This window comes from Rhinolophus ferrumequinum, chromosome 17 (assembly GCF_004115265.2).
Source record: "Rhinolophus ferrumequinum isolate MPI-CBG mRhiFer1 chromosome 17, mRhiFer1_v1.p, whole genome shotgun sequence".
In the NCBI taxonomy this organism is placed as follows: Eukaryota; Metazoa; Chordata; class Mammalia; order Chiroptera; family Rhinolophidae; genus Rhinolophus; species Rhinolophus ferrumequinum.
The window spans coordinates 31,946,713-31,971,582 of record NC_046300.1 but is presented as its reverse complement, the minus strand read 5'-3'; the positions used below and the strand labels follow the sequence as shown (position 1 = coordinate 31,971,582).

The 24,870-nt window shown below is 37.5% G+C and overlaps 1 protein-coding gene across 7 annotated transcripts in view; it reads right to left on the bottom strand.

The window, feature by feature from the left end:
* The window catches only part of ATP2C1 (ATPase secretory pathway Ca2+ transporting 1), a 110,007-nt gene that overhangs the window by 66,689 nt on the left and 18,448 nt on the right, over positions 1-24,870 (bottom strand). For 2 of the 7 annotated variants that reach the window (XM_033132572.1, XM_033132570.1), the window contains exons 1-2: positions 20,552-20,693; positions 20,133-20,314 (exon numbers count right to left, since the gene is read on the bottom strand). The exons of 1 other annotated variant lie outside the window; for it this stretch is intronic. Coding sequence is in view for 2 of the 6 variants with exons in the window: in XM_033132570.1 (XP_032988461.1) it covers positions 20,133-20,138 (6 nt within the window). In the remaining 4 variants the exon portion in view is untranslated. Of the gene's footprint in view, positions 1-20,132; positions 20,315-20,522; positions 20,849-24,870 lie in introns of those variants that run through there. 4 more of the 7 variants (XM_033132571.1, XM_033132574.1, XM_033132575.1 and 1 more) reach the window with 4 other exon arrangements.

The following is a 24,870-nucleotide window of genomic DNA, read 5'->3' as shown; positions in this document are numbered from 1 at the left end:
TCTAATTTATGTGTGACTAGGCCACTCTGCATCTCTACCTCTACTAAATGACCCAGATTTACCCAGACAACAAGACAAGCTTAGCGTTTTTAAGTGGATGCTTTTAAAAACTGCAGAAACTTTCAGATCTTTAGGACGTATAAGAAATTCAGTTAAACATGGGTCCTGTATGCATCAAGGCCCATCACAGACCTACTGAACCCAAATTTGCATTTTTCTAATATTCCCAGATGATTCACTCATTTTTTTTTTGAGTCTAAGCACTGTTATACTCGTAGGTCAGTTTCCAATTCTGATACAAATCAGAATTACATGGGGACTGTTATAGACTGAATTACGTCCCTTCCTGCCCCATATTCATATGTTGAAGTCCTAAACCACAATGTAAAAGTATTTAGACACGAGGCCTTTGAAGGGGGCGTGGGGGGGAGGGAAGGGGAGTAATTAATTACTTCAGGAGGGTGGCGACCTCCTGATGGATTAGTGCCCTTATAAAAAATACCAGCGAGACCTTACACTCTCTCCTCTCTTCATGTGAGAACACAGGAGGGAAAAAAAGAAAAAAGAAAAAAAAAAAAAGGTGGCCATCTGCAAGCCAGAAGGAGGGCCCTTATCAGGAACCAAATTGGCCAGTGCTTTGATCTTGGACTCTCCAGCCTCCAGAACTGTGGGAAATAAATGTCTGTTGGTTAAGCCACCCCTGTACATGATATTCTGTTATAGCGGCCAGAGCTTAGTCAAGACACTTGTTTTAATCCAAGTGTCCAGGCACCATCCCTAGAGAATGTGAATCATTAGGTCTGGGGTAGAACAAAACATTTATTTGTAAAAGCTCCCCAGGGTAGGTCTAACGTGCAACCAAAGTTGATATTCATTGAGCTAGAGAATGAGGCTGAAAGGCATGGTTACATTAAACACAAACATTAGAGTATTCTACTTTTAAAAGGTAAATACCTTCTAAAATGAGCATCACCATTATCAACTATTCCTGGGGAAAAATTCATGTTACAGATTCTGTCACTTCATTTAGCACATGGACAGAAATCTGATTTTAAAAAACAAGTCAACAGAGGTAGCCCAAATTATCCACCAGAAGTCAAGCCATGGTGGGGGGTGGAGGAGGGATAAAAATACTTCATCTCTGAAAAGTTCAGGAGTATTAAATAAGGATTATTAAAAGTTTTCAGGTCAACTACTTAACAATAAAAGTTTTCCAAGTTTCACTTTCAAGTAGTGAGAAAGACAGTAAATGTCTCAAAAAAATCAAGTGTACTAGGTATTGAACTTGAATGACCCAGGCACCTCTCCATAGTTGTTTAACAGCTATGTCAAGGGAAAGCAGGGTTGTCCTGGGAATTCTAAGGGCCAAACCATACGTTATATAAATGTGAAGAAGGCAGAGGAAAACAGTGACACAGTAGTCCCAACAAGACAATACTGATGATAGCAGTTCCAAATAGAAACCAAATAGTGATTTACAGAAATCAGGCAAACCCACTAAACTTAAGAAACAATTACTTATTGATTAAAGCCAAAAGTGAATAACTCTAAATAAGTCTGCCTAGATGTGGTTGTAATTACTGACAGAGAGAAGCTTACACACAAAAACACACTCCAGGTCGAAAGGGGAATTTGTACTTTTGGCACCTGTCTGCAAGCCCTATTTTGAAGATATGACTCTATCATTAGAAGAAATAGTAAATTTTGGTCCCAAAGATGATCAAATGACTCCAAATATCTTTAATGTTTTGACTGAGAACAAGGCAACCAGTATTTTTTGTAACGCTGTAGAAGTAAGTCCACTTACATCCACACTATATCATGCCCAACTGGGTGGGATAACAGGAATCAAACCAAAAATCCCCTTTAGAGCTGTGAGGACAGGACAAGGTCCCAGGCCCCATTCCAACTTCAAATACAACAGCTCTGCTTTTTCTAATTAAACAGAGTTTTACAGTTTTAAAAGGAGGGGCAGGGACAGGGGATTGAAACACTCCAGTACAGTCCTTCTCAAATTTACTGTGAGCATCAGAATCACCTGGAGGGTTTGTTAAAACAGGTTATTGGGCCCTAACCTCAGAGTTTCTAAATCAGCAGGTCTGGAGTAGGTTCTAGAAAGTGCATTTCTAACAAGTTCTCAGGGAATATTGATGGGGCTGGTCCAGGGACCACACTTTGAGAACCACAGCTCTCGTCAAGGTCACACTTGACTAGTTCCCCAATTATAATCCCAGTTCTGTCTTGCCATCTGTGTAACCAGAACAAGTTACTTAACTTCTGTGTCTTTTTCCTCAGCAGAAAACTTGGATAACACCTATTTTGATTTCAACTGAGAACTAAAGGAAACACATTTGTAACAGTGTGGCACAGTGCCTGGCCTGTGGTCTACACTCAAATACCACTCCCTTCCCCTAAGGTGGTGCAAATAGTCTAACATCTATGCATTTGCCTCACCTCTACTCTGAATTCACAAGAGCATGGCCTGGTTTTTGTCATCTTGGTACCCTATACAAAGTACTTAATATCCAGCATCAAAAGCACTATTTAAAAAACAAAACAAAAAAGGGACTTTTCTGTCTCAATGGACAATTACATCGCAACAGAATAGCGTTGTTATCCTGAGACATACCTAATATGCCTTTTAAATGATCTTTCACTTAAAGTACAAAAAGATGCCAGAATTAATTTGAAAAAGAATTTATTTAATCATCCATGAATTAGTCTGTCTTCTACAAGGACTAGGCAAGTCCAGGTATTTCACCTTTGAAAGTGCAGAGACTAAGGTTTCCAATCGCCAGAAACGGTATTTTACTGGCAAATGTAGCAGCCATGCAAGCAGGAAAAATCCATCTATCCCTGCTGGCATGGAGCAGAGCAGAGGCTGGCAAGTGTCGCAAAGTGGGCGGGTCTCATCAGCTTAGGATCACTGCTCAGCCTTACCAATGAAGAAATGTTGGCATGGGAAGGAAAAGGCACTGTAAATACATTGTTATGAAATACTGCGTTACCTGAGAATTAGGTTTTACAACACTTGAAACACAAAGTGAAAAGTCCAAATTGAAGTAACATAGCTAGGGTCACATATATAACCAGTTATTCAGAAACAGCCACAAATGCCTCCTATACTGTACAGGTTTCTATTTTTTCCACCAACTATATCTGACAGTCACCAACAAAAAAGCAGTCTTATCACCTAAACTGCAATATGGAAGGTGATCGTTCTCAAACTTAGTTGTCTTTAGAATCAGCTAGGAGTGAGGCTCTTATTAAGAATACAGGAGCTATTAGGTATTCTTGGCAAAAAAGTTAAAGCTAAATCTGACCAGTGGTAACCAAATCTAGAGCAATGGTTCTTCTCAACCCGGAATGCACATTAAAATCACATGGGGAGCTTTAAAAAAATTCCTACAGCCAGAACTCCAGACCAATTAAATCAGAATCCAAAGAGATGGTGGGTCCAAAGAATACGTCTTTTAAATCTCCTAAAATAATAAAGCACACCAAGCACTCTTAACCTATTCCTCAATTTACAGGAAATACAGGAGATAAAAGAGCACATTCAATTACTTCAAAAGAATGCATTCAGCCAATTCTAGACTGTGGGAAATTCTACAGGACAACCTGAATTTTTCAACAAATAAAAACTACAAGGAAAAGAGACCTTTTTAGATTAAGAGATAATTAAAAGATATGTCAACACAGAGGAAGAACAATGTTATTTGTCCCATTGTTATTTTTTATCACGTGGCTAAAGTGGTATTGCAAGATTTTCCCACTATCAAGTTACTATTTTCCCTTTTAAATGTAGTAAGTATCTTGTAAGGAGACATTTTGAGATTATGTAAAATATCCTGCTACCTTACACTTTTTGCTCACTATGTAACTCTTGACTGAAACAATTATTACTATGGTAGTCGCCAAATGGTGATTTTTCTAATACCACCATTCCATCTACATTTATTAAGTTGAATCCTACTATTCATTTTGTAACACAAATTGTCCCAGTTTTGGCCAGTGGAGAGCCTTGAACAGGCTGCCTACTACGTCCTTCTGACATGTTCTCAACAAGTTTTGAGCACTTCCTTACTTTCTGGCACCACCACATGTTCCAAGCTATCTCTGTATTTTCTCTGCCCCAGCATTAAAATTTGCCATTTCTCCAGGGAGCCTTGGTTCCTTTTATTGATGATTATTCAGAAGTGTCATGGCTTCAAGACCCTCACAACAGATTGAGTTAAAGAATATATACACATACACACAAACACTTATCTATATCTATGTCTATTTTTATATTCTATAAATATGTTTAAAACCACAAGTGCATACTAAAGTTGCCAATTCCAATCTAACTCCCCCAGAAATTCAGTCTTTTCCCTTTCCTTATCTGTAACTTTTTTTTTAAATCAAAAAACCTGACTTTCATTGTCACCATTATATATACTTATTTGCTCTACATACTTATTTGTAGAATACACAGAATAGTTGTGGAATGCTAACCATGCCGCTGTGAGAAAACTACTAAAACTGTGTACGGTTTTGTTTTGGTTTTGTTTGTTTGTTTGTTTTTTGGTTTTGGGTTTTTTTGGGGGAAGAGGGGGTCTTTAGCCTTAGGTTTATTTACAGTTCTTTTTTTCAACAGCCTTAGATTATATGGTCAAAATCCTGTATTCCAACATTACTTAGGTTAGTTGTCCCCATGCCCACCCCTTAACATGGTTATATTATGCATCTGAAATATAGTTAGGTTCATTTGTTTCTGCTTGTCTTAGTCCATTGGGAGTTTTTCCCATTCTCTCCCCCAAATTAAATTAACATCCTTGATTTTATTTCATCTAAAACATGAATTTAGTACTAATAGTAAAAACCAATCAAAATCAGAGAAGCGTCAAGACTCGTCCATCCTTTCAGTTTCTATCCCATCCTCCTCGTGTTACCAATCTCATTAGTTTCTAGTGTATTTTTCCTGTTTCCGTTTACACATAGGTATGTGCCTATTTTCTGTTTTTCCTCTTCTTTAGAGAAACGTAATCTATAGATAATCTTTTTCACTTAACAATATATCCTGGAGATTAATCTATTATAGAAGAGATCAGTCTACGTATCTCCTTTATTCTTTTTATGGCTGCATAGTACTACTCTGTTATGTGGATATACCATAGTTTAATCAACCACTCCTGTATGTATGAGACCGAAAACAATGATCCATGAATAACTTTGTACGTATATGGACTTTCATTATTGTTGGAGTTATACCTTCAGGGGAAATTCCTAGAATTGAAAACGATAGAGCGGAAGGCAAATGCATCCTTATGGTTTTGTTGGATACTGCCAAATTCTCCAAAAGGGGCCAGTTAGCCTTATCAGGAAGGTGTCTGTTTCCTCATAGCCTTATCAACAGGATGAACTGTTATACTTTGATTTTTGTCAATCTGATAGCTAAAAAATGGTAGCTCAGTGTATTTAAATTTGTATTTCTCTACTTATGAGTCTGAAATCATTTCATATGTTTAGGGGCCATTTTAATGTTTTTGAGGGAATTATCTTTTATGTTTTTTGATCAGTCTCCTATCAGGTCACTATAGGTTATTCTCTCAATTTTTAAGAGTTCTTTATACACTAGGGATCTTAGCCCTTTATCTGTGATATATTACAGATATTTTTCTCCTAGTACGTCATATGTCTTGACTGTAAGTTTTTTGCCATGCAAAAAAATTCATTTTTATAATAAAATGTATCAATTCTTTCTCCTATTGCCCTTGTATTTTGAGTCCTTCTTGAAGATTCAATATTAAGAACATATTTTAAGACCTGAAACGCCCAGTTCCATGAACTATCTGGTACTCAATAATTAAGGGTATACTGATTAAATATTACACAAAGTAAACCTCAGAAAATAACTGCCAACCTTAACAATACAGAATCAATGATGTATCCCTACCTCACACGATATACAAATATTAGCTTAAAATGGGTCAACCACCTAAGTGTAAGAGCTAAAACCAAAACACTCTTAAAAGAAAACATAGGGATAAATCTTCATGACCTTGGATTCTTGGCAATGGATTCTTAACTACGACACCAAAACCACAAGCAACAAAATGAGGGTAAAAACAGTTAAATTGAACTTCATCACATTTAAAAGCTTTTGCGCATCAAAGGTCATTATCAAGAAAGTGAAAACAACCTACAGAATGGGATAATTTAAAATCATTTAGCAATAAGAGTTTAATATCCAGAATATATAAGGAACTCCTGAAACTTAACAAAAATATAAACAACCCAATTTTAAAATCATCAAAGGACAAAGAGAGAAGTTTCTCCATTTGTATATTAACAAATGGCCAATAAGTATACGGAACGATGTTCAACATCATTAGTAATAAGGGGAATGCAAATCAAAACTATAATGACACTCTACTTCACCTGTACTAGGGTGGTCAGAATTTTTTATTTAAAATTTAAACATAATGGGAAATAACAAGTGCTGGTGAGGGTGTAGAGAAATTGAAACTCTTGTACCCTGGTAGTAAGGAAGATAAAATGGTGCAGACACTGTGAAAAACAGTGGTGGTACCTCAAAAAGCTAAGCAAAAAATAATCGCATAACCCAGCAATTCTACTCCTAGGTATATACCCAATATAATTAAAAGGTATTTGCACGTCAATGTTCATTGCAGTATTATTCACAAGAGCTAAAAGGTGGAAACAACTCAAGTGTCCATCCACAGATAAATGGATAAACAAAATGTGGTACCTACATACAATGGATTATTACTCATCCATACAAAGAAATCAAGTTCTGATACATAGACGACATGGATGAACCTTAAAAACATGCTAAGTGAAATAAGCCAGAAACAAAAGGACAAATACTGTATAATTCCACTTTTATGAAATATCTAGACTAGGCAAATTCATAGAGGCAGAAAATACACTAGTGTAACCAGGCCTAGGAATAAGGGGAAATGGGACGTTATTGCTTAATGGGTACAGAGTTTCTGTTCGGGAGGATAAAAAAGTTTTGGAAATAGTGATAGTAGTTGCAAAACACTGTGAACATAATACCACTGAATTGTACACTTAAAAATTATTGAAATGGCAAATGATATTACATGTGTCTTATTACAATAAATAAATGCTTCACACGCAAAAAAATCCAAAGATGTTACCACCTCTTCCATCTAAAGAACTGGACTGTGACATTTTACAAATTAACCAACGGAATCTAGTTTATCCCTCTGGCCAGATTATTACAAATATGTCAAAATCGGGGCCACCATTATGCAAGCAACAGAAAATGCTAGTAGGTTTGATCAATTCCCAGCAGATGAAACTTGTAATGCAGAATTCACACATCATGTTCACTATGACATCCTTAAATACCTAAAAGCCTAAAGGTAAGGGTTTGTTCTTCAAGCATTCCTAGATCTGAGCAGAAATGCAAAGGTGAAGGTTGTTCTCTAAAATGAAAGCACAATCTGAAACAGTGGTTTCTATCAAAGTCCTGGTATTTCCTCCCCTAGCTCTATTCCTTTCAATTTTCGTATTTTAAATCTATGCCCTCAATCTCAGACTTTTTTTGCCTCACATATTACAATTTCTCCTCTCCCAAAGTAGGTATTTTCATTTCCCATGCTTATCTGCTAATGCATGTTTACCAGAATGCTAAGCACTCTCTTAAAATAAAAAAAAGTAAAAACACTAAAAAATAGGACAACAACAATCCCACCAACCTTCCTTTCTACCTATCTAGTTTATTACACATTCAATAATGCTTTACCTGGCGACAACTGGACTTTTTTTTTTGAGCCATTTAGTCAATGATTAATTCCGATATTAATGTTGGCAGCCCTCTGCCACCCTCTGGTAACTCCTCTACTGGACAGAATTCTTGGTTCTTCTCCCCTTTCTTTGGCAAATATAGTTCATTTCTTATCCTATTATGACACACAGGTATAAAGAATGGGATCACTGACCCTCTTTAAGCTTACCTGTATGTACCACCAACTTAAAAAAACTCCAATATACATACTTCAAGAACAAAGTCCTTCTTGAAGTGCGTTCTAAGTAAATTTATAATTTTTTCCGCAATGATGCAATAAAAAAAAAAAATCATACACATTTTGTCAAATTTCATCCATCTGATCCCAACTTTTGGGAGATTTTTTATAAATGTTCAGGTCAAATAGAAGCAGACGTGTTTTCATTTTAATTTTCAGCACACAGTACTCTTTAAGTAAGATTCGGAAATAGACTGGCATTCATTCCCAACTGCTGTCTGTTGAATTCAATTGTAAACCATCTGTGATCCAACTGAGACTAAAGTCATACATAAAATGAACAAACCAATCTGAAGGAGCTCACATTATTAACCCGCTGTCCCCCCAAAAAAGCTCTTTACTCAAAAGTTAGGTTTATTTTTTTATAGAATCCACTACTCAACACTTCTGTTTCTGCTAACCAATGACCTTAGCTGCTTCCAAGGACACAATCAGGGAAATGAATTCCTGATCAGTACATTCTAACAAAAGCCATGTTTAAAAAAACCAACCCCCAATATGAACAAGAAGGGCAAGAAAGAAAACACCACTTTTGTATATGGACAATAGAAGAAAGACAAATGAGGGGTCACGTTATACAGAAAGGTAAGGTATCAGAGATTCAGTCTCCCACTTCATTAGTCAAGCAACGTGATTTCTGCACTGGCACCAGCTGTTTCCCTTCCAAGCCAAAAGAAACTGGTACTGTAGTAATACACTATGGTTTTGACAAACAAAGAAAAAATAAAAATAAAAATACAAATCTAAGCTTTGATTTACTCTATCACACAATCACATTCAGAGCCTGATCCCCAAGGAAATCACTGTTCCTACCTCACACCCCATGAGTTTTCTAAAAAGAGTGTTACCTAATAGGAGACCTAAGAATTCTATTAGCTATACTTAATTTGTTACTTGACACAAATGAATTTGCTTTACATGTCCTAATAATGCTTCCCTTCCCATAAAAAGATGATTTATCCCCTACTATTATTAAAATACATAACTGATTTATTTATTTAGAAGCCTAGCTAAATAAAAACTCCTAAACCACACCCCTTAAGTGGCCTATGTGGGGAAAGATGTCTACCACTTAGTCCCACTACCAGCAATGCCTGCTGCACACCTGTACAGACAAAGAGGGACCAGGTCCAGCATGCACGCTCCATACTCGGTAAGCTTTCAGGCCTCCTCCCTTCTATGAGCCCTTCTGTAACTCCTACCCCACAACTATGAACTACTCACCCCCTAGTATCCCACTTAGCTATCACAGCTCCTCCAAACATGTCTTTTTCCCTCTACGACACTGTAAATTCAATGACTACAAGAACTGCGGGTCACACAAAACCAGCATTGGCCAATGCCTGGCACACAATTTGTTCTCAATAACTGTCAAAAGGATAAATAAGCTAACAGACTTCTTCCTTAACTGTTTCAACTAACACTACATCCCTAAACAAAAACTGTACATTCCTATAATTAAGAATTATCCCAGTAAGTTCATACTTAAACCTTTTCTTTCCTAATTTATACTGGGGAAAAAGCCCTCTTGTCATCTAAAATAACTATCGGTGTCAAAGGAGAAGAAAGACACAGTGATCCAACTGCTTTCCTGTCAATGCTAATGTTCTATTTGCTCTGCATTATAAATAACCGCAGAATATTTGGATGGTTTTTACGATCGTTTATAAATAATTTGGTGTCTTTCTATTGAAATACATGTTCCCATGCTAAAAATATGTCCTGGAGAAGAGAGGCAAAAGGTAAAAGGGCAATCAGAAGTCTTAGTCAAGCAAGTTTCTCATTCCTCAGCATCTGCTTGCATAACAGTAATTTATACCATTTTATCAGTAACCGAGCGACATTTTAAATTCCTTGCTTATCCTTTTATTAAGGTATAAAGATATCTCTAAATAACTATTGAACCCAAAGTGGCCAGAAGTAATCTGGCATAAATCAGTTATTTGAATGAATTTTTAGTTGTAAATTACATGGCTTTAAACCTAAACTATAAAGAATAAAAATGTCTAATTATGAAACTTTCACAGGGCACTTTCATTTTAAAAGATGAATTATTTGTAAAGGACCTGCAAGAAATGCAGTATTTTTGTAATTTTGAAGCTCTGAGTTAAAAAAAAAAGTCTAAAATTCCTGATTCAGCACACTAGTAGTTTATAAAAATGTTATCACAGTAGTTGGAGGAGGTTTGGAAAAGGACTAGTAGTAGTAAGAGGAAGAGATTTACACTTTTCACCTGCTAAATGCCAGTGGTGATGCTGAGTGCTTTACTTCTATTACCTCATTCAATCCTCAGAAAACTCTTTGAAAAGGGGCATTATTATTTTCCTATTTTACTATGAGGAAATTAAAGGTGGAAGAAGTAATTTTCCCAAGGTAAAAAAAAAAAACAAAACAAAACAATGAATAAGTGGTACAGCCAGGAAGTGAACCAATGTCTACACAAAATAATCAACTTGACAAGAAAAATCTTATTCCTGAAGAGTGATATAATTTTTAAATTATATTACTAAGTCATTTTTAATTTTTTTTTTTAAATAAAAACCTACTCATTGTTTTTAGAGAGCTAATGGGTAAGGGGTTTCTTTTTGGGATAATGGAAATATTCTCGAATTGGATCAATGAACATAACCTTGTGAATATACTAAAAACCACTGAATTGTGCACTTTAAAATGGCAAATTTTATGGTATGTAAATTATATCTCAAAAAAAAAAACCAGTGAAAGACTAAGAATGCAAAATTTAATTCATGATTTACCCCAGCAATAAGAGAATTAGTATTCAGTCTGTAGGTGACTTTGGGTCTAACTCTATGCATACAAAACAAAGATGATTTAGTTGGGGGACTGATGGGACCATAGATGTAATAAATTCCCAGGTGTAGAAGACATAGAAATGGGAGCTGTAACTAAGGAGCCAGGCGTGCAAGCCCAGGGGAATGATCACCAGAGCAAAGCTTCTTTCCACTGAACTGCTGTATCAGCCAAAGCAATTACAGCTCTAACTCTAAGCAAATCCAGCACTTTTTAAGAACAGATCTTCATTACAGATATTTGGAGGAGGGATATAGTGACTGACCATTTACTTAAAAAAGATTTTAAGAATTTAAAATCAAACAGGATGTGGGAAGAAACCTGAAATAGAATAAAAACAATTAATAAATGAACCTAGTTTTATTACAAATAAGTAACATAACCATACAGAAATAGACAGGGAAAAAAGAACTAACCTAAGTAACATTGGAAAATAGAATTTGACCGTGTATTATAAACCTAAAGACAAATATTGTACTTTGGTTTAAAAATGTGTTTGTCACAAGGGAATAGGTTAGCAATTCTGAAATTACTTTTGTATATGTGCACTAGGATTGAACAAATTAGTAAATATTTTGTGGATGAGAACCAGGTTTCTCACATTTAGAGAAAAAAGTAACAAGGAAAGGAAAAAAGGATAGAAAAAGACTAGAATGAACCCTGGGATTGGAACTGGCAGCATCAGTATGAACTCATGGTTTTTAATACATATGCATGCGTGTGCATGTGCACATGCGTATATGTATACATATATATGTACATATAAATTATATATAGATAATATAGATGTGTGTATACATATATGTATATATAAATTAATATAGTATATGTGTACGTCTATTAGTATACATATATTTGCTAACTCTATCTACTAAGAGGACTTAGAAACAATGACATCCCAATAGTATTGAGCACACCGAGCATGCATATCTTGGTTTCTAGATACCATTCTCCAATAAAACGAACCAGCCTCCTTTGGAGAAATCGTTGATTCTGTGCCTGGTGTAAACAGGGAAAATATGAGATGTAGCTGGAACAGCTTGTGGTACCACAAAGTAAATTAATACTCACAAAATGATGGAGACATTGTAGAAAGAACACAAGAACAAATTTGAAAGTGCTCTCAATAACCAAAGTTGGCACATACAGTAAAATAAATATCTACAAATCCATGTAAATAATTTGGACAATTAATGAACAGAGGAAAAGAGATAGTTCTTCCTCAACAGTAGAATTCCTATTAATAAACATGAGAAAAATAAAATCATCAATAACCACAGTATTAATGTAAGACCCGGTCTTATATTAATTTTTGCTCCAAAAGAAGCATTAGAACTGATGGTCCAGCTAGGTCTTATTTTCGGGGAAACAAGGTATGATCTACATAGTTTTAAAATCTGTCCATTGTTATCCTACATAAAACATGCAACTACTATTTTTAAAAGTTTCAGCTAGCAACAATTATTTTACTAGCAATTTCTTTGAGAAATTACTGAAATTTAAGAGTAAAGAAATTTTTTTAAAAGACTGTGGTCCTCCTGTTTTAATGGTATCCATTTCCTTGAAATCTATGGACTAGCCAGTAACTCAACTGTAGGAACAAATAGTACATTTCTTCATTCCTTCTCTTAGTTCCTCCATATGCCAACAACATTCATTTCATACAGCAGATAATTAGTGGGCCTAATTTTATCAGCTATGGCAAACCAAACCCTTATGAAATCAAAGACACGACTGGCATCTTTCGCACCCTTTACTTAATTCACCTAAATGGTTACAGGTACAATAGGGAGCCACAAAAGCCCTTTTTTTGTAGTCAGATACAATTTAGTATCAAAAAAAGCCACCAACTTTGAATCCTATAGGTTTACGTTGAGTGAGAACGTCTTTGCTGCCACGAAATGTACTCTATCATCACTTATACATTATTTCCTATTTTACGTGGTTTTCCTCAAAAGTGATTTAATTTCTCTAACTATTTTAATGAATATTACGTTTCAATAATCTTAGTTTAATACGAAAAACAGGAATAATGTTACTTCTAAATTCCACCTGCTATTAATAAAAGAAACATTAGTAAAGGTCCAATAAATACTTCACTGAACTCAAGCACCTTTACCTAATCACATGTTATAGATGGGGAAATTAAAGTATGGGGAGACTGAACCATTTTTTTCTTAAAAGGAAAGAGACAGCAGCAAAGGACTTCTTAAAAATAAGAATGCCACACAACTATGTATATGTAAGTAGACATTAAACACAGTAAGGCTACGACTAGAATGCATTTCGAAGGGAATGGTTCCTTATATTAGAATTGAAAATACATGTGTCCTGTCCCTAATATAAAGTGAAAGAGCTTGTGATAATGTCCACACTTTACAAAAGAGAGTAAAAAGGTACTAGACTGCGAAAGAAAGCCACCTAATTAAGATACTAATAAATCTAAGGAAGAGGGCTCACTTCAGAGAGGAGTCTTCTTGAAATTTTGCAAATGGATAAAAAGGAAAAGGACACGACACACACAGTAGGTCTGGTGTTTTTGAAAAGAAGTTAACTCAGAACACTTCGGGTCTTAATTTCTAAGAACAGTAAAACTGCTTTCAAAAAGTTCCCAGAACAAGTAAAATTTTCAGTTTATCCTCATTAGTAGGTAAAACTTTTAATTCAGATTTTAACATTTTCGCCCTCCTGCTCGTTACAAATCATGAAATACTGAAAACCCAAAACAAAGTAGAGTCAAAATTACAATTTGATGAAACCATGAGACAAACATTACGATTATAAAAGCTACTATAGGTTTCCTAGGCATCCCACATCTCAGAAAAATATGTAAAGCCTTGAAATTAGAAGTTAAGAGACCAATGACAAAAATAATTTCCCCAAATCTATCCATCAGCCAAGGTAAGGCAAATTAGCATTTCCTGAGCAGCTCTTTCATCGCGCTCTATTTAATCTTAACAAGTCTGAGAGCTCACTTGGAACCCTGGTCTTTCAGCTCAACAGGTGTTCAATTTTTAAACAAGCTTCTCCCCACACACAGCCCTAAGACGCACGTCATGATAGTCTGACCTTCAGCATCCTTCCTTAGCCAGCCCTCCCATCAGCTAACTCCTCCAACCAGTCAGCAGCACTTTCTCTCACCCAATTATTCTGGCTCAACAGCTCCTACTCATTTGTGACTCCAACTTCTCCTTCATTCCCAGGATCTAGTTACTCCCCAAGTTCTGCTGGTTTTTCCTAGAAGTAAAACGTCTCTCTCATCCACCCCGACTCTCCACTCCCTTCATTCTAATATATAGATACAAGTCCAATTCCCCTCCTTTTTTCTACTAACAGAAGAAATCAGAAGGAACTAATCTTTCTTGGTCCCTAAATGAATTAAGGGTATACATCAAGATATCACACCTGAATTACCAACCTCTAGGTAGGGGGCTGGCAGACCTCAAAGCATGGTCTTTTTCTGGAGTGGGAAGGCAACTGGAATTTCCCATCTGATCTCAGACACTTTCACAGCCAGATGTCAACTCTCAGTAAATAACAGCCCTGACAAGCATTAAGAAAAGGCCATAGTAGAGATTAGTTTGCATGCCATTACAAAGTGGCTTGCATGCTATTTCTGGCACTTGAGCCATGAACTGCTTTTGCCTACTCCAAGGGAATGCAGAAATGACACTAAATAGAGAAATGAGGTAAGATTCCCAAAGAAAGCTTGTACCAACTAGCATTTCTGCCCCTCCCAATGTATAAACTGAGATGAAGGTAGATAAAGCAAACATTCCACCAGAGAAACTCTAAAACAGATGGCCAAACAAAACCTAGTGAAATAACTGCATACAAACGCACACATATCAAATTTTCATATCATATATGAATTTACAGCACCAAGGTTAATTTGTTAATACTGCAAATGAAAGGCTGATTTAAGATGAGAGGAAATCTAGAATCTGTTTTAAACCTCATCTCTCTTTTAGGCAGAGAACAGAACTTTACTATATTAATGGTTCTCTGGAAATGCTTTATCCTTTTTGACTTTAAGACACCACAATCAAGATAACTATAAATCTAGTATTTGAAATTCACAACCTAATCAAAAGTTTTAATTTATACTTCAGTTTTAAAAAAACAACGTTCAAGAAAGTCATGACGGGTGACATCCTAAATAGTTCTGCTTCAGCTATTATTTTTGAGATTTTCTGTAAAGAGCTGATTATCAAACAAAAGTACAATGTGGCAAATATATTTAATTTCAGGGTCCTACTGCGAATCCAACTTTATCAGGTTGTTTTAAGTAAATAAATAAATGAAAACAATTTCTACAAGGATGCTTCGATGACCCAGTTTTCTAAAAGAATAAAGAATGTGTCATGCTAAATTGCTGTATTTTCTCTTGGGAGACACAAGCTGAGGTCAACATTTTCATGCGGCGGTCAAAAACCAAGCCAAAACGCCTTAATTAAGCAAAGGATTATAATTAACTCCAGTTCACACATTCCAATTCCAACTCACATTATCTCTAATATCCGATATATTCAATTATTAAATAATTCCATTACATTAAATAATTCTAATTCATACATTCTCTAATATCTAAAGCAGAAAGAAAAAGCAGAGATTGAACTTGAATTAGATGCCCAGTTACAGCCATGTGAAGGTGATGCTTTTGATCCCTGCTACTATTGTCCTTCTGTCTATAACCTATGAAAGCCTTGTAACAATTCATTTTTTTCCTAAATGTATCAAATAAGCTTAGCCTAAACTAATCTAATTCAACACAATATGAGTAATTTCCTTGTAATTCTAAGATGCATGCCTTTGTCAATAGTAACGTAAGGCCTTGGAAGATGGAAGACATATGAACAAATGCATATGAATATCAGCCATATAAATTGAAGAGGAAATGCATCAATTTAGCCTGACATACTTTTTATTTTTTCCAAATCATTTCTTGTATGAAATGATAGCATTAACCTAAGCTCATCCAACCAGTTTTTACTTTACTGCCTTATACCAATACTTGTCCATATGAAAACAATAAAGATAATCTTGTCACAACTGATGCGAGAAATCTTTATAAGAAGAATTTGGTTTTTAACAGAGTCAATATGGGTGGACCCTTTGAACTACTCCTTAGATCTTCAAGATATTACATATAACAACAGTAATTTTAAATTCATCCCAACTAACTTCACCATCAAACTATGGTTTTCTTTCCAGTTTAAAACAAAATTTAACCTTGTCAAACTCATTATGGGTAAACAAAATATCAAAAGAAAATCAGCTTTGAGCCCCAAGGGGTCTATTCTCTAAGATACTATTTTGATTGATACCAGCTTCAATTAACAGAATTGAAGTCTGCTGACATTAAATGAATGATAAAAAAAACATTAAGACAAATCAACTATTTAGGATTCAATAGTCAGAAAGCTATTGCTTACAAATAATCTCTGCAGCATCCTTCCTCTGGGTTAAATTACTACGTACCATTTATACAATGCTGTCACATACATAATCTCTTTTAGTATCGTCTCTTTTCTAGAAATAGTGATTAATATTATTTTACTGACAAAACTGCAAACAAAATAAATTACATTTTCCATACCTAAAATTATAAAACATTTTTATAGCCTGGTTTCCTATTACTAGTTAAAGGAATACAATTAAGGTGGTTCGTCCCTTTTTCCTTAGTTCCTCCAACTCTACTAACACAATCTTTCCTGAGACATTCCTAGATGATTCATAATTTGAACTTGAATAAAGAACCATTTTAAAAAGTAAAGTGTAAAAAAACATACTATCATTTTCAAATGCTATCCAAAGGGATTGGAGGAATTTATTCTAGACCTATTAGTACTGCCTATAACCTTAAATTAAGCATGTCCTGAAATCTTAAAGATCATTACATTTCTATCCATTAGTCAAAGAAACATTTAAGGCTATTATTAAATAGTTTCATGTGCATTAAATTTTTATTGGTTTTTCTATGAAAGAGGCCAAATTTATTCCAAAGAATAAATCCATTACTGGGAAGGGGAAACTATTTGCAAAATTCTCCAGCTAGAAATAATTTTTCTAATAAGCCATCCCTTTAAATACATGCATGATTAATTTTTTTAAAATCAGAAAGAGCCTTACTTGTGCATCTCAGATTCCTAAGTGGTATCTATTTAGATTTGTGATAAACATGCAAAAAGGAGTTCCAAAGGATGTGGATGAAATCCTAACCCATAAATGGATGGCTAGGACCAGTTCCTGAAATTCCAGGAAATTAACACTTCAAATACTTCTAGTGACCAGCAAGAAGTATTCATGAAGCATACTGGAGGCTAAGGCTAAAAAGTGGTGAGCCTATGCTGAGAAAGTTGAAGTGCACCATGGGACAAAGGTCTTGAACAATCAAAAGCAAAGTGCCCAAGAAAATTACCCCAGTTGCTGAAAAGAACCACATAGATGTCATTCCCTCCAACAATCATTGTAGATATGGAACACTACCTAAGTAAGAACCTTCACACTAACACTCGTGGGAGCCACTATTAATTCTACTGTGTACATACCTACAAATGTGACTTTATCTACAAACCTAAGGGAGGATTCTGTTTCTGGAGAACAGCAGGAGTCACTCACTCATACATGCTGTGTGGCCATCATTTTGGACACTTCAAGTACCTGGCTTCATTATTCCTCACACCAACCCTCCAAGAGGGCTTGATACTCCATTTACAGATGGGAAAATGTAGAAGCTGAGAAAGCTCAGAAGCATAGTAACTCATCAGATTTTCAGGAGAGGAAAAAAATTACACTGTAGGATTCAAATCCAATCCTATCTCTTTCTACACTGGCCCCTGGCTTCTTGGTAGAGCCTCAACTTTCTCTATGGGCTTAAAGCCGTAACACTACAGAAAATTCTATACTTAACTCTACCCAATCCCTAACTAATAATGACAACCTCACACAGAGCATTTTGGCCACTAATGTTCCCCTTTCAGCATTCAATTGTCATAACAGCAACATTACTGCCAGCTGGCATATTAATATGCAAGCACTTACTACATGCCAGATACTAAATGCTTACAACCTCAAAAAGTAGATTCTGTCAATATCCTTATTCTATTGCTGAAGAAATTGAAGCACAAAAAGCTTTAATAATTTGCACAAGGCAAAATTATGTTAAGTGGGGATCCAGGATTCATATCAGGTCACCTGGCTCCACAGCGCATGTCCTGAAACTCTAGCCTTCCTCTCTCCTAAGAAAATTTATACAGGATTTCTCACTTAACCCTCTTAACTATGTAAGCTAAGTATTATCAATCCCAATTTACAGGTGAAGAAACAGAGATTCAGAATAGTGAAGAAATGTGCTTAGAGTCACTTAACTTTTTTTAGTGGTTAAGGCATGATTTGAATCCATTTTCATTTCCCACCCCTAAGATGCTAATATACCATGTCAAAGGAAAATAGGAAAATGCTAACCATAAAAAGGAAAGCAATAGAAATATACACGCATATGTCAAAATGGTCAATTGCTTTTTAAAATATTTAGGCTATATAGATGTTCTTTAAAATGTTGAAGTATGAAAAAAGAAAAAAATGCTAACGAGAAACTGACAAAAACAGCCTCTTGATTATGAGGCAGAAAATCCCCACAAGTCTTTAAGAATTGTGTAATCTTTTAACATGAGGCCAAATCATTCTTATTTGTCCATTAAGTACAAAGACCCAGTCAGCCACAAGCATGCACCATGCTTCCATCTCACAAACACTCCCTCTCACCTCAATAGACAATATGAGAGTCAGCTTTATTAGTCATGCACATTTTTCTAAGAGATCAAGAAACAAAAGCAACATCTAAGAATCCACCTACTTTAGGCTACTCTCTTAAATCCGTAACATTCTGAAAGCAGAAGCTCTAAGTTTTAGATGTTATTTAAGATAGAACTACCAAGAAACACTCATATACAATGAGTGAATGAATGCATTTAATATTCTTTGTCTCTTGTACAGAAGGGATCTGCCGTTCTTAAATCTATACACTAATAGACTATGAGGAAAACGCCTCAGAAAAGTGATTTTCCATATCAGACAAAAATATAACTGCGTCCAAACGCTGTTTCTAAAGACCCAATTAGACAGTATAACTCCTCTGCAGTTACACACTTTAGTATTTCAGAAAATGTCTTCCACCAATCATCCAGCCAAAGTAGAACTGAGCAATATAATCGTGCCTCTCATCCTATTTCCCACATATCCCTGGGGTCTCAGCAAAACAGACTACTGCATATAAGAAACATCTATTCTAAAATTACTAGTCCTACTTAGGACAATCGAGTTTACATTCTCAACAACAGAGAAACAAATTAGAAAGCAGCCACCCAACTCTTTTTGCAGCCCCTTTGTAACAGTGTGCAGATTTCAAAAACCAAAAGATACAAGAACACAAATTGTTATTTCTAAGTATCTTTTACAGAATTTTGCAGCCCTGAAGGGGGAGAAAAAAAAAGACAAAAAATACACATAAGTCACACATCAGTCCAAAGAATAAACTGGTTGTTTCAAGAGGGAAAGAAACCATGTAGTCAGAATTGTTCAACGCTTTTAAAAAATAATCAGTGCTGTGTATGAAACGCATTAAATATTTAAATGAGTCCAAAGGAACCAAATAACACGGGAATGACAATTCAGTGTGTCCAAATTGTACAGTGGACAGGTTCCATTCTCAACCTCCTAAATGATGTTTTGAAATAGGGAGGAACTTTAAGAAAGGACATCACCTCATTATATTTCGTTAATTCCGAATTATTTTTTGTGAACTGAAAAACAGTGTTTTCCCAAAGCTGCATTCAACAAAAAAATCTTGCTCTTTATAAACGAATCGAGTCACATAACCATATTAAAGCTTGATATGCAAATACAGAGATGCAGTCCCTCCCCTTCCCATTTCCACTTCCTCTCCAGTGATTACTTTTCAAATAGCGATTGAGCAAACATAGATGCTATCTTGAAATAAAAACTTCCCTCCCATTCCCCAAGCTAAAGGTTTGTCAGGAAAGCACAATCAAGCTCATCACCCCCAAAACCTTAATTTCCGAAATGCCACATGTGGCCAAAATAAAAGCAAAATATCCTCAGAAAGCAATTCTTTGGACACTTCTCAATTAAAAGAAAAACATAAAATTAGGAAAATAAAAAGGTTGGGAAAGACAACTTAAAAAGCAAACCACCACACCCTCAACTCCGCGTTGCAACCCGTCTGCCAGCGGCCTTTACCTTCATTTTCCATTGAAACTGCACTTGGTTGGTGGCTACAAAGTCTTTAGTGTCAGCCACGGCCACACTGGGAATAGAGAGAGGAGGAAGACAAGGAAGAGAAGCCCCCGGAATCCCAGGCTGTCACCCCCGCTCCCGGCCACACGTCCCACGGCTGCTCCCACCACCCCTAGCAGCAGCATCTGCAAGAGAAACCGGGAGAAGAGGCGCTGACGAGAGAGAGGGCGAAGCAGGAGACCCCCGCCCCACCACCACCTCTGGAGGCCCCAGACCCCGCGCCCTACCCGTCCGCTACGTGCACCCCAACCAGGGTATCCCCAAACGCCCCTCCCTCAGGACCTGGAAGTTTCTGGAAATGGGTAATACCGGTGCCCTCCCAAAGCCCCAGACCTTCTTTCTCCGGGCTGCGGGAGACTCACCCGCGGGGCTCGAAGGAGCGCCCCGCGCGCCTCGGGCAAAGAAGAGCGGCTCGCCGATTCGCGGCGCAAGGCGGGAGCCTGATCCCGGAGTGAGGAAAGAGCGACGGGAGGGAGGGCCGGTGGGGAGGGAAGAGAAGAGGAGGTGAGGGGCGCGTCACGGTCGGCCCAGCTGGCGCTAGTTTGCTCCCGCCTCCGCCTCCTGCGCTCCGCCCCTCCCCACCGCCCGCGGCCCGCCGCCCTCCGCCCGGGCGCGCCCCGCACTCCCGGGCCCGCCGAGGACCGAGGCTTGTCGCTACTACTTCCGCTGCGAGAGGCGCGCACGCACGCGCACTCATACAGCCAGGCGGGGACGGCGGAAGTGAAGTGAAAGCGGAGCCGCCCACCCCGAATGGACTCTCGTTGGGTGCGGAGCAGTCCGGTTGGAGGCGCGTGGGCCCTGTGGCGGCCCCTTGTTGACCCCCCTCCCCGGGACAGTGCCCGCCCGTTTCTACGCACCCACTGGGCGCGAGGTTCGGACACTCGCCCGCTCCCCCGTGCGGGCCACGCATTCTCAGGAGGCAGCCGCGGGGTCGAGCCAGGCGGGCAGGCACAGTCATGGTCGGGGTCCTAGAGGTGTTTGATCTCCATCAACAAAGGCGACAGGGGAAGCCCTGTCGTCGAGGTGGCCGTCACAATCTCGGCAGGCGACGCGAGGACCTCCGAGGGAAGGGGCGAGCGCAGAGAGGCTTTGATGTTCTTATCGGGACCTCGTACCCTCACGTGCAGACCCCTGTTGCGGCTGCTTTGCTCTAACTGTGGGAGCAGGTCATCCCGGGGCGACTTCCCAAAATTCTGTTCCGGGAGGGCAAAGCTCTGCCCCAAAAAGCTCAAGGAAGAACTCAACCTTTTACATTCGTTTCAAATATGTGGAGCACAAGAGGGTGGGACAACTAGAAACCGAACTTCGAGAGATGGAAGCTGAAGACCGGGCATTACCTTCAACCACTGGCTATGTCTTGTGCCACTTGAACCTTTCGTTTGCTCAGCACCTAACCCAGATCCCCAATAAGTGATTTTTGATGGGTGGTTGGTTTTAATAAGCCTTGGTAAGCCGGCCACAGGAAATACTGAACCGAAGTCCTCTCTCACCCAAATCCACTAGAGGGCAGGGCTACACAGGTTCAGTTTGAGAGCATCCTCCAAAGAACTCTAGAGACCCCAAAAGAAAAGACCTCCCTTATATGCGAGAGGTATTTTCCTCCATCAACACATAGCCATTAAAAAATTTGCCCCTATTTCAGGCCCTATAATACATAATATGCTCTCTGCCCACATTTTCAACGTCCAAAAAAATTGACCGAGTTGCCTGTTTTCCAGTTTTGTCCCACGTATAACAGGTACCAATCTGGGATCAAAAATCCTGGACAGCTTTCTAGATTTCTTTTTTAAAAAATGAGATTTTATTCAGCGAGGTCACTTAGATTTCAAAAGTGAAACCATAAAAATCAAAATGAATGTTCTAATCTCAAGAGTTATTATCCACCCACCTTTGGCTTGCAAGATTTTTGTCTATCCTGTGATGTTATAAGGCTATAATTTGTACAATGACTATGATATCTCTTGCTCATTGTAATCAATTTTTAATGGTTATTAGTTACTATACTTACTGGACCTGTACACCACAGTATCACATTAAAGACATAAAGCATCTAAACTAGAAAATGTACGTGATATAGACATTATTTGGTATTAACATGATCTTGAAAAATAGAGGGTAATTTTACTGTACAGAATTTGCTATTGGATTGTTTAATTAGCTCAAACATTTAATCTAAGGCAATTTTTCAGAATTATCTGTTATGCACTACAATACCCCAGCACTAACCCTGAATTCATAATTAACTCCCCCAAAGACTGATCACTCCTTGGCTAATACCTAAAATAGCTTACACTGGAATTTTACTTTTCCGTTGCCTAAATTGTGAAAGTCACTGTTCCTAGTGCTAAACCAAAAAAAGAAAAAAGAAACTGGATAAAACCAGATTTGTCCAGAAGAACTGTTACATACTTCATTCTTAATCCATTGTCAATCATCTGACAAATTCCTAGTCTTGGGACCAGCAAAAACCTTAAAGGATAGCTAGTTCAACCGCTGAACTGATTCTTGAGCCTTATCAACATATCTCTACAGAGTGATTCTTTATTTTATGCCTGTACACCTCCTCCACTGAGCTAGCCAACATTAGTAGCACCAACTTTGACTTCCAATGTATATGAAAGATAGCATTTATTAACACTATTCAAATAAGCCTGAGCAGTGGTGAATGCTTGGGCCACAAGCTTCAGAAATCCTCTTCCTTCAGCTATCACCTCCTCTGACTCACTGACGTGCTATAAGAATTGTGTGTGGCAATCTTCACCTCCTCATCTCAGGGAAGGGGACTAAAATATATGTATATTCCATTACATGCATATAGAATAAACATACATATACGAATCGGACAATTAAGTTCGTGAACTCATCCTAGAAAAAGTGCTACATATCTCATTGCTGAATATCACTATGGTCACCTTTGAAGTACTCCCTCTGGGAAGCTATGCACGGATGCCAGCACCTAGTCCATCCTTCAGAGCAATTTTGGAACTATTTTTCTGTAATGGCCATCAGAAAGTCGTCATATTACCCTTGATGTCATGAATGTCATCAAAATGTCTTCCTTTCAATATTTCCTTTATTTGGGGGTAAAGAAAGAAGTCATTGGGGGCCAGATCTGGTGAGTAGGGAGGGTGTTTCAATACAGTTATTTGTTTACTGGCTAAACACTCCCTCACAGATAGTGCCGTGTGAGCTGGTGCATTGTTGTGATGCAAGAGCCATGAATTGTTGGCGAAAAGTTCAAGTTGTCTAACTTCTTCACAGAGCCTTTTCAGCACTTCCAAATAGTCAACTTGGTTAACTGTGCAGTTGATACAAATTCATAATGAATAATCCCTCTGATATCAAAGAAGGTTAGCAACATCGTTGCAACAAGTTCACAAACTTAATTGACCTCGTATGTGTGCATATACATTCACATATACACATACATATATAACGAGATTTTAGATGTAGAGAGAGAGATATAGGCATAATAACTACCCTTCTTTTTCTCTAAAGATTGTTATGAGGACCTGATAGTGATGACACGTTGTAAATTACAAGCACTATAAAAGTATAAGATTTGGGGCCGGCCCAGTGGCTCAGGCAGTTGGAGCTCCGTGCGCCTAAGTCCGAAGGCTGCGGGTTCGATTCCCACATGGGCCAGTGGGCTCTCAACCACAAGGTTGCCGGTTCGACTCCCGCAAGTGATGGTGGGCTGTGCCCTGCAACCTCTCCACAACTAAGACTGAAAGGACAACAACTTGAAGCTGAACGGCACCCTCCATAACTAAGATTGAAAGGACAACACCTTGACTTGGAAAAAAGGCCTGGAAGTACACACTGTTCCCCAATACAGTCCTGTTCCCCTTCCCCAATAAAATCTTTTAAAAAATAAAAAGTATAAGATTTATACAGGGAAACAAGCAAAAGTATGTACTATTAGCTAGCTAGAATGAGATTGATGACAACGAAATGTATTTTGTTCAAGTTGCTATTAATTCTTCAGAAATCAATACTTTAAAAAATCTTTTTTACTCTTTGTTCTGAATATTTAGCCTACAACATTAAATATATCTGATGTAAAAAGTGGTCACATATGAGCAATAGAGGGGCTATTTGTCGGGCATCTACACTTGGGGGAAATATTATAAATAGGGAAGACTGAGGAAGTATGAACAGGATGCTCTAATTTTATTCATACTGTGCCTTATCACACAAAGGACATGCGACATCTTGTCAAATATCAAATTTGGTAGCTGGCATTTTTCTAAACCTGGATAATAAAGGACTATATGGCCTCCTAGGATTTAAAAATTAATTTGAAAAGGGTTATTTTTTAAATCTTTACTCAATGTGTTATTTTAAAGGCTGTTTTAACATTGTTTTAAGTATCAACGTTTAATAATTAAGGAATTTTACCTAGCTGCTAGAAAAGAAGTTGTGATTTTTTAAGTTGGATATTTTAAAAGCAAGTAAAGGCACAACACTACTTTTATAAGCTTATGTATTCTACAGAACAACAGATGTATTTTTCTTCTTAGAGGATAAATGATAGGGTAAGGGTCAAGTTTGGGGAAATACAGTCTTATTGTAAGAAATGTCATATGAAATGACTATCAAACAACCACCTGCCAGAATTGCTGTACATCTGCTAGATTCTATTTCTTAGCAATGCTGGAAAAGTAAAAATTGGAAGCAA